General features: G+C 30.9%; 3 protein-coding genes across 3 annotated transcripts; 1 reads left to right on the forward strand and 2 right to left on the reverse strand.

Annotated features, from left to right (window-relative positions):
* Positions 1-487: 487 nt before the first annotated feature.
* On the reverse strand, positions 488-5,109 carry LOC125063243 (nucleolar protein 56). Its single transcript, XM_047669581.1, has 9 exons — positions 4,968-5,109; positions 4,304-4,508; positions 3,710-3,877; positions 3,209-3,407; positions 2,477-2,740; positions 1,968-2,122; positions 1,645-1,815; positions 1,240-1,382; positions 488-916 (listed from the first exon to the last, which is right to left on the reverse strand). The coding sequence occupies exons 1-9, from the start codon at positions 4,968-4,970 to the stop codon at positions 845-847; spliced, it is 1,380 nt and encodes a 459-aa protein (XP_047525537.1). The 5' UTR covers positions 4,971-5,109; the 3' UTR covers positions 488-844.
* A 280-nt stretch (positions 5,110-5,389) lies between these two features.
* Positions 5,390-8,208, forward strand: LOC125063242. Its single transcript, XM_047669580.1, has 2 exons — positions 5,390-6,695; positions 7,027-8,208. Exons 1-2 carry the CDS (start codon positions 5,517-5,519, stop codon positions 8,104-8,106), a joined length of 2,259 nt encoding a protein of 752 aa, XP_047525536.1. The 5' UTR covers positions 5,390-5,516; the 3' UTR covers positions 8,107-8,208.
* Positions 8,209-8,463: 255 nt separating this feature from the next.
* Positions 8,464-13,760, reverse strand: LOC125063244 (retinol dehydrogenase 14). The gene is made up of 3 exons (XM_047669583.1): positions 13,666-13,760; positions 9,695-9,988; positions 8,464-9,433 (listed from the first exon to the last, which is right to left on the reverse strand). Exons 2-3 carry the CDS (start codon positions 9,984-9,986, stop codon positions 8,706-8,708), a joined length of 1,020 nt encoding a protein of 339 aa, XP_047525539.1. The 5' UTR covers positions 9,987-9,988; positions 13,666-13,760; the 3' UTR covers positions 8,464-8,705.
* Positions 13,761-17,818: the final 4,058 nt, after the last annotated feature.

A 17,818-nucleotide genomic window follows, 5' to 3' on the forward strand; every position in this document is an offset into this window, starting at 1 on the left:
ATTGAATAAATAATAACAATAGAAAAATGTCGTATGTCACACATTAAAACTTCTTATAAAATTTCCGCTTTTACATTCAATATTTTCCTTTTTACACTTCGCCATTAATAGTAATTTTAAAAGACATGGCATGAAAAACATAATTTGTAAATTATCGACTTCAGTTCTATGATAAAAGGGACTGAATAATTTACCGACTTGGTTAATACCATAGATCTCGCAACTTACGGTAGAAGAACTGAGTTACGAAACTATGTTAGGTTTTTGTAGGTATATCATTTCTTTTTGTAGAGTCCTACTTTTTTCTTTCCTATACGATTAATAGATAAACGTATCTTTAAAGCACTTAAAACTTATTAATATATTAAAATTATCTAAACAACGTCCAAATCGTTGGCAAATAATTTAGGTAAACCAATGTTTAAGCAATTCAATCGTCAACGAAAATAACAATCGCAACTTAACAGATTTGAATAAAACCAATTTATATTTCAATAGGCACTTTATTAAATGTTACACTAAAATACTTATTATTAATGTACCTTAATTTAACACAGTATGAAAATATCTACAATAGTGCTAACAAAAACATCGCTGTCTTTTTATGTGTCAACATTTTTTGTATTTTAACATATGAAAGTATATCTTACCCAAAATTATATCCTTAACCTAATTATAATCAAATATAGAGGTGTTAAAACTTAAACTACTAAATCAAGATTGATGAATTTTGGTAGACAACACAGGAAGAGATAGGCTACTTTGAATCCTGTATGCAACAACCACCGTCACTGTCACCTACTTCCTAATTTAAAATTATTTCATCAAGTGCACTATTATTACGCTATTCTTCCATAGCTTCTACTTCTTGCTTCTTGTCCTTCTTCTTCTTTTTCTTCTTCTTGGGCGTTTCCTCCTAATAGAAAAAACAAAATTAATATAAAAAATAAAAAAATTAAAAAAAATCTTATTATACATATAATCTTATGAGGAAAAGCTATAAATTATTAATAAATAGGTATATTTTTGTAGCAAGTAAAACATCAGTTTTCTATCCCATAAGGATATTTCTGAAAATTGTTTTAGGACACATCTTTATTTATATCTATTTCTTCATGTTATGTGATAGTTGTTTCCTTACAATAAATAAATACATAGAGCCTCCAACAAGTTAGCCAATCCCAATATTAGCCATGATTAAACAGAACATTGAAACATTTATTTTTGTTTAAAACTTACCTCCAAGGCTTGCTGCCCAGCTTCTTCCATAGCAAGTTTCATAACTTCAATATTCTTCATAGGAATATCTCCCGTTTCATAGAACTTCAAACGGTCTTCTACTTGTTGCCGGAGTTTTTCGCCAAATACAGTTGTTTGGTTTTCTAGAAATTAAAATCACGTGGATTCAATTACATTTAACTTTCATTAAAAGGAATAAAATGTGCAGTTGAATTGGGGCAAAATTAAAATAAAAGTTAAACAGAACAGAGTCGAGGGGTATTCCCATAGATGATGATTTAATTCGGCATTAAACTTGATGTAAGATACTTTTTAATAATGACTTTTTTATCTGATCAACGCAAATGATAATTTCAATTAGGTTAATGTTTATTGAAATTGTTCAACAATTATAAATATTCTTACCAGAGAAACAATCAATCCTTGAAGCAATAGAACATTTATTCGCCAGATATCTACTGATCCGGCCTTTGTTTTTGAGACCTGCTCGGCCAATGAATGTTGAATGATATAAGAGACCATACTTTGGTGTGTTAGACCTGGTCTTTAAGGCTCTGAATAGCGCCTTTTCAGCACCTAAAATTGTAACAATATTCATAAATTATGTGTATGTAGTATTTGTAACATCATGATTGATTTTTATAAAAGCTTTCATAATTAGAACAAATATGAGTAGCTTAATTTAGTGAATATAACAAACTGAGGGGAAAAGAGTTTTAATAGATTACCCAATATCTGTAATGTGGAGGCAGGATACTTGGCCAGATTTGTGAGAGAACCAGCCTTAGATATCAACCGAGCTCCCACTTGATCTCCAATAAGCGTTGTAAGGTTTGGTGCGACAGAGTTCATCTTCGTGTGGAGGTATTCTGATATTTGTTTCCTAAATCAAAATATTTTTAAACTCTAAAGAATACTTTTCATTACATTTGAAGACAGTCATAATCATATTTAATAAAGATCTTGATTTTATTGCAGCACAAAATCTATAATTGGTAAATGTAGCAAATTAAGATTAAAAATAACATATAAATAGTTTATTTTAAATCTAAATTGCGGTTATATTGCATGCCTTTATTACTGCAGATTATAGACAACTTGCAGTAGATCAAACATGCAGATATAATGAAAAGAATATAGTAACTTAAGTGCTCCATTTAGAATTAGCACCTGAACTGTATTACAAGTAAAAAAACTATATGATTTTTAGACCAGTAATTCTGACATTATACCATACCTATAATTACTTAGTGAAACAACTCGTCCAGCAAACATTTGTATGTTAATCAAATCAACTGGTGATATATCCATTCCCATTGACATTTTGGAAGCATCAATAATAGCTTGCGCCTTCTCTGAATCACCAAGTATCTCAGTTAACGGCTCCAGAGATTCCTCTGTAAGGGACTTTCTATCTTTGACATATTCTGCACACTTTGTGTAGAGATGGTTGTCTGGGACAATAGCCACAAGCTCTGGGAAGTGGTAAGAGTACCATTCTCTGAAATTAGGTTTAGCATTTAGGTAATACCTTTGCAGATTTAGCATAAAAATTACTGCCTGTGTGTTTCTTTATAACAAATTTGACTATAGCAGTTTAGCTTGGTACAATAGCATCAAAAACCTCATATTTACATAAAAAGAGTTTATTTTAAAACTATTGAGATTTATTGTTTTTCTTTGTTGCAACAAAGGTTTAGGAAAAAAGAACACTTTTTTCCTGATACCTTAATTGCAGTCATATTGCATGGCTTTATTACTACAAGTTATAAACAACTTGCAATAGATCAAACATGCATAAATATAATAGATGAATTGTTCGAAGTATTTACTATGCTTGTAATAAATATATTGAAAGGTCATTTAAAAGCTTACTTCGAAAATATTATGTCTAGTGCGTGAGCTAGGTTTTAACATAAATTGAGAGGAACACATTACTCTAGCTTATAGTCAATTATAGAGAACTAACCTGATCCTCATTGAGAAGGTATTTACATCCTTGTCAAGCTGATCCAGCAGTGCTATTGACTGTATGATCATGTTATCTACTCGGTGTACATTGAACTTCACTCTAGCACGAGAGTAAGAGTGCCCTAATCCCAATTGAGCAACAGAGCATGCTTTTAGGGTTAACCCTTTGATAAGGGCATGGAAGTGGAATTTTATACCTGTAAAATAATGGTAGGGTTAAGAGAAAAAATGTTGTAAAATACTTTTGAATCAGTTAAATAAATCTAGAAATAATAGGCTTCAAAATTTTATTTTACATTTGAAATGTATGGAAAACCAGCATTTAAGACGTGTTTTGTGATGTATCTGTTTTTTTTTTCAAAAATGTCATGCAAATTAATATTTAAATTAATTTTTTTTTTAAATTACACATAAAGAACTAACCTAAGGTCAATTGAGAGAAAACTTGATTATACAATGGCACAACAACAATACTTTACAAAGTTAACATTATCCTTACCCCTTATTAATTCTGGGACAGCACCAATATGTGAGCATGGTATCTCCAATGCTTCACTAACTGCTGCACCAAGTTTCGGATCTAAGACACCTAGAGTGCATTTACTCCTCTTCTTTTTCTTAGGCAGTGAACCCTCCAGAAAAAGATTTAGCTCTTCAGATAAGATACCTGGTAGAATGGTCATATATTATTAAATTTAGTTAAATATCATTAGTGTCTTTAACATAGACAATAAATCCAACATGAAAATACAGTTAACCAAAGCCAAGACAATTACAAGTTCTGATGATAGTTTAAAACACTGAAAACCTTAATACAGTCGAAACCGTTTAGAACAACATACCGGTTATATTGACTAAAATCAAAGGCCCAGGTTATTGAAATAGGTACTTAATAACAACATAATCGGCTTATACAACTACCAGTTTTTACAACCAAATATGAGTAGTCCCTTCAATGTCTTTTTAACAGATTTAGACTATATCAAAATACAACATTTAGTAATAATACAATTTCAGAAGGGTCTCTCATGTATTACTAAATTCTAAAATACTAAGTTATTTAAACTTAATCTCAAAGATCATATGAATTTACCTTCAGACACAGCATTTATGTTTTCTAGAGCTGAAACAGCAGATTTGAATGGCTGGAAACCAATCAAAGATACAACAGAATTAAATTTCTGTAAGTCTGTTACAGATTCTTCAACTTGAGGCAGAAAGGCTGCAAGTTCTTCAAACTCCGCCACTCGAAATAGGGCAAAGCCAGCAGCATGCTCAAAAAGGATATATAATTTACTCTGAAAGAAAATAAAGATACTTTATGTAATGTATAATTTTGTTTACTAGTTCTTAAATCTATATCTATCTATCTATATCTGTTTTACTAAAGACTACCGATTTAAATAAAAAAAAACAAAACTTATTGAACAGGGTATAATTATTAATGTAATACTTAAAATATTACGTTTTGTATGGTAGCTTTAATTCATAATGTCATACTTTTAACTTTGTAAAATTGTTTTAGTTATTTATAGGTTATGATTTACTCGTGAGGCAAATAATAGATATCTACATGAAAAAAGAATTATTTTCTTATGGCTGCATAGTAAACAAGAAACACTTAAAATCTATTGAAATACAAAAGAACTAAGCATCATGTTACGTATCTATAAATTAAACAACATCTTGTATGTATTCTGATTGTAAATGTTAGTAGTTTATATTATCTTAAATTTTGTTGTTTGTAAAAAACTTACCATTTTAAAATGAATTATAATTCTGTAGTTTTATTTATTCAAAAACATTTTTAAGGCAAACACGTGTGTTTTTCAGGAGCAAGTTAGCGTGGTGGCACCAGGCGGCAGGCACCTACGCATGCGGTAGTTCTGTAAGTGTCGATTGTCAATTGTCATCGTTTTGTCTATGGTAATGTATTTAAAAAATTAATTTCTCCGTTTATGTAATCTGATAAATAATTAATTATTCGAGAGATGAAGATTCCAGATGGTTTCATTCCATGGATTAAAAGTTGTCAATGTCCCAGTGTTTACTTACTTGATTCATTTCTAAATTTGGCTTCGACCATAAGATTACTGTTTGCAAATAACACAGACTACTGAATACAGAGTAGGTACGCCGTTTAAAACCCTAATAAATTTTTAACCTGAAGAAAATAACGGCCAGTGTGTCAAAAATTTGAATTTGATGAGTAGTTGTTTGAATCATGCACACAGAAGTGTACTGTTTTTAATTGTTTATTTATTATTAATCAATCTTATGGTGTAGTGAAGTTTAAAAAAAATAAAATGTCTAGATCACAGCGTGAAATGCCAACAGCTCATTATAGAAAAGAGACGTTTTTAAACTTGTGTATGTTATCGAAAGCGAGGCCTATGCAACCAGAGTTGACCCGACTTCTGTTTAAAGAAAATTCTCTTGACAAACCTACACAAAACTTATTCAACCATTTATCTTATTATCTTGTTACAATTCTTGATGCACAAGGTGCTTCTAAATTGACGTGGCCTTTATACGATTCTAAAGCTGAAAGAGCCTATAGGAATGAGTTATACATATTTGTGTGTAATTGTAGCAATAAAGGATTAACACCAGTCATGTCATCGTATTTTGTTAATCCCAGTTGTCATAAAGTTACTGTGTTAATATTTCAAATGTCCTCCTTAGCAATAAGAACAGTTATTACTCATCTTGGTAATGACTGTCAAAAGACCATAATCAAGGAGGTTGATGAAATGAAACAAAAAGGATGTGACAAAGATACTTTTGTTAACTTGGTTGAGCAGAAAACACAAGCTATCCAGTTTAAATTATCTAATCATCTTAATGAACAAAAAATCACAATAGACATTGCCAGTAAATTACGTACTAAAATTGTGGAAAATGAGAAGAAACTTACAGAAGCTCAGAATTTTATTAACAATTTAGTAGATAACTATATTGAACATGAGAAACCAAATGAGACAACTAAGCAAATAATTTTAAACATAAAAAACGTAAAGGAAGACTGTTCAGTTTTTGACGATTGGTTAGCATACACTGATAGTAAAATTATCCAATTAGAAGAACAGTATAGAAAAGATATCCCATTTCTAGACTTATGTCAAAAAACATCAGAATTAACAAAGACTGTTGTTATGAGGTATACAGGTCAAACTGAAAAAAGTAACTACATGATATCTTATAACAAATCTGATAAAATCAATACACAAGATCTCGAGCGTCAAGTAAATGTGGAACAAGCTTTTGTTTTAAAGAATTTAGATTTAAATGGAATACTTAATTTTCCAAATTTAATAAGGGCTTTCACAATAGCAATACAGTTTATTTTAAAAAATATTCAAGTTGATAATCAAATTTATGACTTTACTAAGTATTTACAAACAGGTTCAATGAATTACCATGAAGTTTCTCTTGGACTACAATCTGTTATAGAAAGAATATCAAATGCTGAAGAAAAAATAGAGGTATGTATAATATTTACTACACCTTTTTGTTTGGAATTAATTGACCTGCTGTTCAATTTTATGTCGGCCTTGAGAGATGCCTTGTTTACTATTAATCACAAATTTTAGTTAATAATTTAAAAATAGCAGTAAATAAATTAATTTAACATGAACATCAATATGATACATATTTTTTTACTGCTGAGTGTTATTGAAACTTTCAATCCTAAAAATAAGTTTTTAATTAAAAAAAACATTGTATTTAAACAATGAGAGTAATAAACAATTCCTGGTTCATTTGTCTTTTTAGGTTCATAATACAATATTTTGATTCTGCTTTAATTGTTTTCAGTATTCTCCACCATCTGTCATATTGCCACTAACTAATGGTGGTTTTGGAGACATATATCCTGGGACTCTCACTGGGCCATCCTTATCAAATTTAAAAGCTGGCACAGACTGTCATGCTTTCTTTGAAACATTTACACCCCTCGTTGCATCAAAACAGAAATTCAGCTTTTACAGAACAGTCAGTAACATGAAACAGCCATTGATTATGAGTCTCCACCCACCAAAGGATGACTTTATGAGAAGCCTTTTATCATTCAACGTAAATTCTAATAATCAAATCAGTTCGAACAGTAATCTATCTGTGATGTCACAATTAAAAAGTAATGAAACCATAGCAGATTGTGCATCTGGCTTTACAAAACAGCAAATTCAGAGACTATTTTCTACAAAGAAAACCAGTAGTTCAAAAAAATATAAATATAGCAATGAAAGACCGGCAAGTGCTAAATCAACAGCACTCAATTATGACTCGGGAGTCTCAGTAGAGAGTTGTGTTTTAACACGGAGTTATTCATCTCCGAATCTTTATGAAAACAGAGAAAGGCGATCAATACCAAGACCAAGAGGGCGTAAACTATCTATTATGAAGGAACATAGTCCTTTAGAACTATCTGGCATATCTATGTTGGATAATAACAGTAACTTTAGCACACTGGGCATTGCTAATGCTGAGAGTTCAATTAAAATTATAATATCTAATGGAGATTTAGATTTAAAAGATTTAAGTAAGGAAACAACATCATCAGCACGACAAAGCATTGAATGTATGGGCACTCCAAAGATGAACACACATAAGATTAAAAAAACAAGTTCCATTGAAAAAATTATAAATCGGTTTAAAAAAGTCAGAGCTAGTGTAATACCAACAAAAGAGAGCTTCCTTGAACAGGAAGAGAAATGTATTGAAGAGGAGAAAGTTATGAGATCAATTTTGCCAGATTTAATAAGCCCTAGCTTGTCATTTACTGAGGAAAATCGCATATCCTTTGAGAGTGATGTGCAAAAGAATACCCGCGAGAGTTTGGGCGCCGCTTTGGGTGTTGATCAAACATTTCTTGATCAATTTGATTTAATAGACTGATGTATTTATTTATAGCTGAGCTGTAGTTATAGTTTTCTATTTTATGTTATTTTAGTAGAATGATAAGATTAATTGCTATTAGTACATGTATCATAGTCAAAACTTCTTTTATTTTGCTAACCTATAAAGCAGCATGTCTATTTCATGGATACTTTATTATTTAGAGATGAAAACAAAACAATATCTGTTTTCCCAAAATTTTTTTCGTTTTGATGTTAGAATCTCTAAATAAGAATTTTTACAGCCTGTCTGTAGTTCTTTTAATTTAATATTTATGCCACCACATAGTATGATAACAACATTGAACCCAAAACTAGAAACTTTCCTACTATTTCCTCGCAAAATAAAAATCATAGATAAAGCAAAAATATATTATATTAAACTAAAGTACAATAAATAAGTTCATACAAACTCTAAAACTTAACGTTACGTAAGTAATTTAATACTTTTATCGTAAACAATGGTGAAAATAAGCAAGCACGGTGAAGTTTATGCACTGTCAGCGTTATTAATAAGGTATTAATATAGTAATAACAGTTTTGTACATTTACGTAGAACTATAAACAACGCTTTTAAAATTATTAAAAAATGTGGAAGTGCTAAATCCTAGGATCATTTTCCTCCAACTGCACCAATTTTTCAGAGATTTCCCAGAATTTTCTCGCCTTGCCCATATCGCTGGCTGAAGTTGACACCGAACTTTCCTGGCAATCAGAGAAATATTTGCCAGTGGTTTTCAATAACTTTTCCTCGACGGCTAACTTTACCGTAGTTTGGCAACCCTGTTGTGGGGTTTTGAAAAAACCCTTTATGATAAGCGCAAGACCCCAGCTTAAAGGTGCTGGGACGTTTTTCCAGATTCCAGTGTCGATTAGACCGGGGTGAAGACAGTTTACTGTAACGCCAGTTCCTTCTAGCCTACGAGCCAATTCTTTGGTAAAGAGAATATTGGCTTCCTTCGATACGTAGTATAAGTAACCAGGCATAGTGTCCAAAGGATTTGGGTTCTCCAAATTAACCCTGGCTAATCTATACAAAGAGGACGATACAACTACGATGCGTGAAGGGGAGCTTTTCTTCAATAAGTTGATAAGGAGATGTGTTAGAAGGAATGGTCCGTAATGATTTGTAGCCATGGTCATTTCTAGGCCATCTTCTGTTTTTGCCTTCTTAAAGGTCTGCGCATAGCCTGCATTGTGTATTAACACGTCCAGCTTCGTTTCTGTTTTATTGATGTCATCAGCAAATTCACGGATTGAAGCAAACGAGGATAAATCCAGTTTTTTTACAATCACTTTCGAATTGTCCGTTTCTTTGATGATTTCATCTGAAAATATTTTTAAAAGGTATTATGTTTGGGAAAGAAAGGTTTTTTAATCTATATACGTTTCCTTTATGTCCGACTACTAGCCTACTTTTACAATTGTTTCAGTAATTGATCCGTAGAAAGGTAGAAGACATAATAAATGTTAGGATAATAGAGAAATTCGAGATGTTAAATGTATATATAACACACTGCTACGTAGACTATGACAGTCACCGTTGGGGAATTTTCGTTTTATTTACAGATATTTATAACAAAGACTACCTTTTATTTTCTCAGCGAGGTCCATATTCCTACAAGCCATAATAACTCTAGCGCCTCGTTTAGCTAGATCCCTGGCGGTTTCTTTGCCAATACCACTGGTACACCCAGTAACGATCACGGTTTTTCCGTCCATTCTCGCCTTTCCGTTGTATACGCCACAAGTGACCTGGGCATACAGTCTAATGAGAAATACCACGACGAGTAGACCGAGAACTGCGATCGTTCCTAAGAGGAGGAGTAGTGGTATCGCCCAAAGCAAGATCTCCGGCCTCAATACTGCTGCGAGTACCATTCCTGAAACAAAATATTTGGTCTCTATCACATTGTAAGTTTTTTTAAATTAATATAAAGAAAGGCAATAAAACTGGGTCTACTGGCGTTATAAACTATGACTGTAGATAGATAGATGATATCAAGATGGCATTTTAAATTGTTCTACAATATTCCGTTAAATTAAAGGCAAAGTTAGTTAAATTTTAAGTCCTACATGAAAATACGTGTACAATTCTTTTAGTTAATTATGCGTAAATCGGACATCTATTGGACATGCATTCTCAAAATGATTAATAATTTTTTATAATCTAGTTCTAAAATAATGTATTATTTCTAAAGACAAATTAAAGTAAATTGACTTTGTTAGGTATAACTCTAGTGCGATACATCCACGTTAATACTAAGATGTTATGTAGGAATTGGAAATCATAAATAGGTATGATTCATTATTTGCTTCGTTACAATAACTTGAGATGTTTACTGTGACAATATTTAAAACTTCAAGTAAGCAAAATATTTGGCGACTTGTCGGTTCCAAAAATCACATTATGTCAAAGTTAATAAGTTACGATGACGACTGTTATTCAGAACTATAATAATTTGTCTAATTAATATATGTATAACCCGACTTTTAAACTCTTTGAAAAAAGTTTTTATATTTGAATGTTACATATAGTAATTTTAGTTTATTTACATAGGTAGTGCATAAAGATCCTATTAAGCCTATAAAATATATATTATATTTTTATGATCATGACTACTTGATGGGTAGAAAAACAATGTTCAATAGGGGATTATACATAAAAACGAATTATCCCGACGAATCGAAAAAAAAATTAAGAAGGCTAAATTCATCATATAGAGAATAAAAAACTACTAGTTAATACTAAACCGAAGTCATGTAAACTTGATTTCCCAATCTGATCCCCGCGTCTATACCTACATGAATTAAATAATAATATATACTTAAATTGATTCAGATAAAATCGTGACATGATACATACCGCAACACGCCCTTTGTATATCCACGCTTAAGATTTTGTTCTTATAAACCAAATCAATTCCAAGAATTTATTTAAATACAAAATGAACAATTAAATGGTAATGATTCTTATGAAACTCTTAACAATAAACAATACGAATAGTATTTGAGCAACTTTGGCATTTGCATTTTTATACATAATTTATTATTTTATGTCTGATACAGAATCCTCATTAATTCTCCTTGAACTACATTTAATATTGAAGCTGGCAATCATTTACTAATAAGTTAACAATTTTATCAACATTTTATCTTTCAAATATTATTGTAATCTGTTTACTACTAATACTAGGATTTATTGCTGAAAAGTGCAGAAATCATTGGTGCGTTTCGTAAACAAATTCGTGCGTTTCACCAATCATTTTGCTTTATTGGCAAGTAGATAATCAGCAGCTTTCAATGTACGAGTATGTGCCGAATTACATGTTGATTTCCTCATGATGTTTTCATTTCATGCGCATCAAGGGACTTCTTTGCATAGCCGGGATTCATACGTTGCCTGAGTGCCTTGAGTCGCTTTACCACTAAGCTATAGTACTGTTTCTCTATTAATAAAGAATATAATTCAAATTATTAGACAGAGATGATTAAAAAACACATTTTACTGATTTCTGGTTAATGACAATGTAATCAATTAAACATAATAATAAAATGATTTAAATATTAAAGTCATAGGTTATTAAAACCTGCTAATTAAAGTAATTATTACAATTTACTTAAGTATCATAACGCACCAAAATTAATCATAATTACTTTGAAAGTTTTAAAATATATCTAATTAGAAGGAGAAACCTCGGTGAAAGTTATTTAGAAAACTCTGAAAGTTCGTAAAATTACTGGACCATAAAGATTTTATATTTTATCGACTTGTGTACCTACACCATCGTTATACTTTATAGTTTTTACAAGTCAAAGTATATCAAATTTATCGCTATGGTAACGGCTATTATATTTTAGGATAGAAGAAACCAACTGAAAGTGGAGGTCGAAAGACCTTCCTTCCTCCAATAGTACAATCTTTATCAACGTGGGAATTTAAAATAAAATGAGCAGGCACTTCCTAGACTTATGTATATCAGGTTCATTTTGGGTATGGTTTCGGTCAAAATATTGTCTACAATATAAAAAGACGTTTATCTCTTTTTTTTAATATTTATAATAGGGGGGCAAACGAGCTTGCGGGACGACCAAAAAGGGCAGTCTACGCAGCCCATAGACACCCATTTTTAGTTTTCGGCAAGACAGCAATTCTATCGTGTCATATGGTACAGTACTTGCATATAAAAAAATATTAACAGAATCGAATAGGTAGGTAAATGCATTTTATTTGATTTATAAACAATACCAAAAATAAATAAATAACTCTGTTCGTCATACTTTTTTGTGGATTTGGAAGTCGTTTACTTATATTTCATTAAATTAATGTATGGTTTGATAGCCTCTTAAGAAAATTAACAAGTTTAGTTTGTTTTTTAGTTTAAACGTTTTCCGGAGATAAATTTAGATATAATTAAATTGCAATATATAGTGCGATGCTAAATCAATAAAAGCTGTATCTGACCCATTTAAATAAATATAGATTGTGATATTGTTATTTTCAATAGAAGTATTGATATTAAAATGAATTTCTGAGGCATAAAAGGTGAGATATTTCTCATGTTTTCTTTAAGTTTAATTGTCAGTTATAATAAAATATCACGTTAGTGTTATGACTTATGTGAAGCCTAAAGCGATACAATAGAAAGTTGATTTGTAACTATTTGATATTCTACGACACCTATGATTGTAAGCCGTTATGTAATTTGACTAAGTGCTCATCAATTAAATGCAATGACATTTTTTGATGTGATACGCGATCTTTATATATGATCATCAAGTGACGTCGAATTGTTGAAGAAGGAGGAAGTCTGTTGGCCCTTTTTCTGACAGTTATAGTTATATTAATACAATATAAAACAAAGCTCAATAATACAAAATTTAATTCTGTAACCGATATACAGATAATATCAGATGTATTGCAACGACACAGGCCAGTAATACTATGAATACCTAATTAAAAAAACAAATGACAATCTAACAATCTGACAATCCTAACACACCGTATAAACCGTATAAAAAGCCAGATCATTAAAGATTAACTATGGCGACGTGTAAGTGGAATTCCGGACGTATAAGCTAACCTCGAGATTCCCACGTAAGTCGTGGTCAGTGACCATATCTTTAATTATTCATGTTTTCGTATCGCATCAATGTGGTATCCGAAATTCCAATTCAAAATTCGTGTTTGTAATCGAAATAATTTAACAGACCAATCCTAGATTAATCTAGTTCGCAATCCTACGTAATTTGAATTCTAATTATTTAACTAAAACCTATATAACATTTTTTATCAGTTTAATGTGTCTTTTTCATTCTTCGTTACTACTCCTTTTTTGTTGGGATAAGCATCATGGAGAGGCTAATATTCTTCTTTACCAAGAAGGCACTAAAATTCGTATAGTGGTTTTAGTGTGAGAGCATAACACTTTCACATTTATATAACTTACGAACGTTGAAACATTTTTTTAATAGACAAGAGAGATTTAAAATATTAAGTTGATATTATAAGTTTCAATTTAAATTATTATTTAATTAAACATAATTCAAATTAACTTACTGTTAACAATGAAGATTCAAAATCACTAAACGTGTTATCTTCGTGAAGTGTGAACTGAAACTGCCTCGCAGGCTTAAGGCATTTCATCAGCAAAGCCTTACAAACTTATATACACACAAAGGTATTTAAAAATAGACTTTAGTGCATTGTATTAAGCGATATATCTAGAGAAATTGTATAATAATTTAATTTTGAAAGCATTTGCTCAAGAAATTAGCACTCTATAATACGTAAAATAGGTTCGTTTTGCGTCATGAAACTTTTAAAGTTACATTGCATATAGCGGCTCTTAGCACTTAGCGTTCTGTTTTTCATGCATTAATAAATTAAAAAATATTTACTGCATTTTTTTTCATAATAATTTAAAAGTATAACGTAGAAAGTAGGTTATTCAAAATAAATTAGTTTAGACTTCTAAAGTTATTAATAAAACTAAACTTTTCCGTTAGTGATCGTCTCCATAACATAACGTACTGTGTTAGTGTTATTTAATGTACTTTTTAATCTTTACTGTTCTGCCTTTGTTACTGCAAACCGGCGCCTGAGCATTGCCATTAGGTGATGATGAGGCTGAGGGCATCTTCCGCTAAACTTACCTAAAGGGACAGCTAAACTTTAGCTAGTACTCTTATTTACGCTTCCATATTTCTATCCCGGGAAGTAACGTTCTGATTGTTTGTAATAATATAAATATTAAATGCTTTGGTAAATATTCCGTATCGCGGCACCAGCGATTTGCGTTGTGTTAATTGTCTAACAGTTAAAAGTTTTGTTTCGTTATAGAATTTTGAAGTTGATTAGCGAAAAGGTTTCCCATAGGATATCTTAAGAATGGCACGTTGAGTGCGATCAATTTTTAGCATTGAAGACAATGCCGCTACACCCCATAGCGATATGCAGTAAGATAATATCGAATGTTTAAAACATACATTTTTATTTTTAGTCCACTAAAAATACCATTATTGTTCATTCATCTAGAGTTTGTTTGTGTACCAACAATGTCGATGACCGATGTGCTCATTATCCATTGCTGACTTATAAGTACAAGATACAAGCTTTCTTCTTACCACACCTTTAATATTTCGGTTACGTAAGACTTAAATGCATACAAGCGAACTTCCCTTGATGAGATATCAATTTGAGGCAATAATCGCTATGTGGAGAAATTTTATATATATATATTTTTTTTCTTTTTTCTGTTTAAGACAAAGATTAAGGTAACGTCTGTTAATATTCGGGTTACGCAGAGTTTGTAGAATCAGCCAATCTATCGAATTGCCGCGTAATTATTAAGCATAAACAGTATTTTATTGTGCTTTCGTTCTGGCCTTTTATAACCAAATAAATTAACCACAGCATTCGAAGGATATTTTCACTTTGTGGTTTATTCTAGTATTTTTTACGAATTTTGTTATTTGACATGAAAAGATAAACCATATTATTGGTAAAAACTCTATCATTTTCACCAACTTTCTATACACTGCGTTACAGTTTTTACTTATTATTAAATAATACGTTCAATCCAGACGCAATCTACCAGGCGTCGTGGAGTCGCAGGAAATAAGTTCTTCTAAAAATATATGAGGTAGTAAAATATACTTGGTATAACTATGGGCACGTACCTTTGCCAGATTTTATGTGTCTCCACCACAAGTAGCGCCCAGGTTGGAAAAAATATTAAAACTGACCTCTGCCCATCAATTTACTGTTACTAACTTGTTTGTCGGTAATTACGTACCTTAATTTGTTAAATGCATAAAGCTATTAAGTCTTCGATTGGTCAAATGTTATAAAGTGAAAACTGGTTACTGTTAATATTCGGGTTACGTAGAGATTGTAGACTTAGCCAATCTAGAAAACTGCCGCGAAATTATTAAGCATAAATCATATTTTATAGTTCTTTCATCTTAAATTTGCGGACGACGATCGATAAACATTTATACAAATATGAAAATGTTTAATATTTTAAGTCACCATTACAGTGTGTTTCTCTATATAAATATAAATAAAAATAATATTCTGTAGGTGATAATAGTGTTTAATAATAAACAATTTATTACCATTTAATTTCTAAAAGCAATCCTCTGACCAAAGAATTTTACCTATAGCATTAGATAGAACTTGGACTGCTCCTTAAATAATAATTGTTCTCTCATATAACTCTTTAAATTTAACTCAAAAGAATCATCACATTGATATGGATTATCGTATATATTCATACTCAAATATTATCCAAATCCAAAAATATCACACAAATAGACGTCATGATAAACACCTTTCTTTGAAGTCAAAGTTAACAGTTAACTATTTTTCGAATTTCTCCATTTAGCTGTAACAACAGTGGACGACAGGTCAATGTCATTTGACACAACAAGCTTTCGCCTGTGGGTCACTCGTATGTGTTTAAGTGACATAACATTATTATGGAAGTATTTTAAAACATTTTGTGCTGTTACGCCTTGTGCCTAGGGTAAACACGAATTTCGTATAAAACTAAATCAGTTGAAAGTATTTTATGTTTCACCCACAATAACGGTAGAAATATAATCAAAAGTGTAAATGAAGCTGCTATGGATTAGCGTGTAATTATGACTATCTAGCTACAGAAGACTGCAGCTTAAAAAGGCGTAGATATGATGGTATGGTTATCGGCTTAACGTCATCGTTGACGACTTTATTATGTAAGACAAAAATACTTACAATGGGTACGGGTATTACCTTCGGGTTCTATTCAAGACAAGCCGTAAATTTTTCTATACGAAACGTATATTTTGGCATTTTTTGTCAAAAGTGTTTTACTGGTATTTTGAATATAAAACTCAGGCGTTGACCCATTGAAGTTTAACAGGAATTATAAATCTAAAACGTGGACTAGAGATGCTATTTTGTATGGAAAAATATCGTAATTATGGTAAACGTGGTCTTTCTGTCTTTTTAAGCGATAAATTTGTCATTTATTAGTAGATACGAGTACAATGCTGATATATTCTATTTTTTGGTAGAGTATGTGCAGTTTTATCGTAGTGGATAAGCGTGCAATGCTTAATCTTGAACTTACAGACTCGCTGTGCACAAATGTTTGTACTTTTACTTGCGCAATTAGCGCTAAATATAACCCCATGTTTTTTAAATGTTAAGCATTGGATTCACAAAGGGAAGTCATAATCGCTAAGTTTTGACTCTAAATCTTAGGGTTCGACCGAAAAATAAATATAATGATGCCTATTCAGAAAATTATCAATATTATAATTAATAATATCATCCTTGTTTTATATAAAAACCACGACGTATACAAATATATAATCTTATGATCTAAGAAAATAACATTATTCAATCACACAAACTACCTATATCATAAATCATAATGCATTTATTATAGCAAAAACTCTAAATCGCCGGTCATAAGCAAAATAGCAGCTGCATAGGAAATCTTAGAAAGTTATTTTCTCGGAATGACTTGGCTGATTCGCGTGGTCGCATACCGTGAAAGCCTTTAATATTATATTTTGCCAAAGAGAAAATAGGAATGTTGCCTGATTTTACGTATGACATGTTCTTATTTATATAATAAACAAAATTAATTAAGATTTCATTATTTTATATCGGATTTTATGAATACATTGAATAGTACAGAATAAAGCTTAGCTAACACAAAACCGTTTGATTATATAAGTTCATTATGACAATGAGTCTTTTGTATTTTAGCTGTCTTACCATGTATAGTTTAAACTATAATTATACTATAAGTCCCAAATTGATATTGAAAATATCGTTATCAATATTGAATCGATTTGCACTTAATAACTGTGACAATTATTAACTAATTGGAGTTTATGAAAAAGGTTCTACAAATACTTGAGGCAAGCCCGTACGTTCTTGCGGACTGGCTTCAAGCGCTATTTCCTTTTGTTGTTATACTAACAAAATAAATAGTATTCTTTAATATATCTTATCCAAGAGTGATAGCAGGATTAGAGTTCGGTTCATAAAATGATTTCGAAAGATTTTTGACACAACATAACTATAAAAAAAAATATTATAGTTTAATTCACAATTTGAAATGAACATATATTTAATTAAAACTATTTATATAAGCGTTTGGTTAAAATAAAGTTTTCTTTCGTTACATTCTTTTTATAACTGGCCACCTGTC

The sequence above is a fragment of the Pieris napi genome, chromosome 3 (assembly GCF_905475465.1).
Source record: "Pieris napi chromosome 3, ilPieNapi1.2, whole genome shotgun sequence".
Lineage (NCBI taxonomy): Eukaryota > Metazoa > Arthropoda > Insecta > Lepidoptera > Pieridae > Pieris > Pieris napi.

Bases quoted from the DNA above. Each gene is read 5' to 3' on its own strand.
- LOC125063243 (XM_047669581.1), bottom strand. The intron at 3,878-4,303 runs GTAAATTCATAT...CCATTCTACCAG, and splicing joins CATAAATGCTGTGTCTGAAG to GTATCTTATCTGAAGAGCTA. The intron at 1,816-1,967 runs GTAATCTATTAA...TTACAATTTTAG, and splicing joins CTCCACATTACAGATATTGG to GTGCTGAAAAGGCGCTATTC.
- LOC125063242 (XM_047669580.1), top strand. From the start codon at position 5,517: ATGTCTAGATCACAGCGTGAAATGCCAACAGCTCATTATAGAAAAGAG. The intron at 6,696-7,026 runs GTATGTATAATA...AATTGTTTTCAG, and splicing joins ATGCTGAAGAAAAAATAGAG to TATTCTCCACCATCTGTCAT.
- LOC125063244 (XM_047669583.1), bottom strand. From the start codon at position 9,986: ATGGTACTCGCAGCAGTATTGAGGCCGGAGATCTTGCTTTGGGCGATA. The intron at 9,434-9,694 runs GTAGTCTTTGTT...AAATATTTTCAG, and splicing joins CCTCGCTGAGAAAATAAAAG to ATGAAATCATCAAAGAAACG.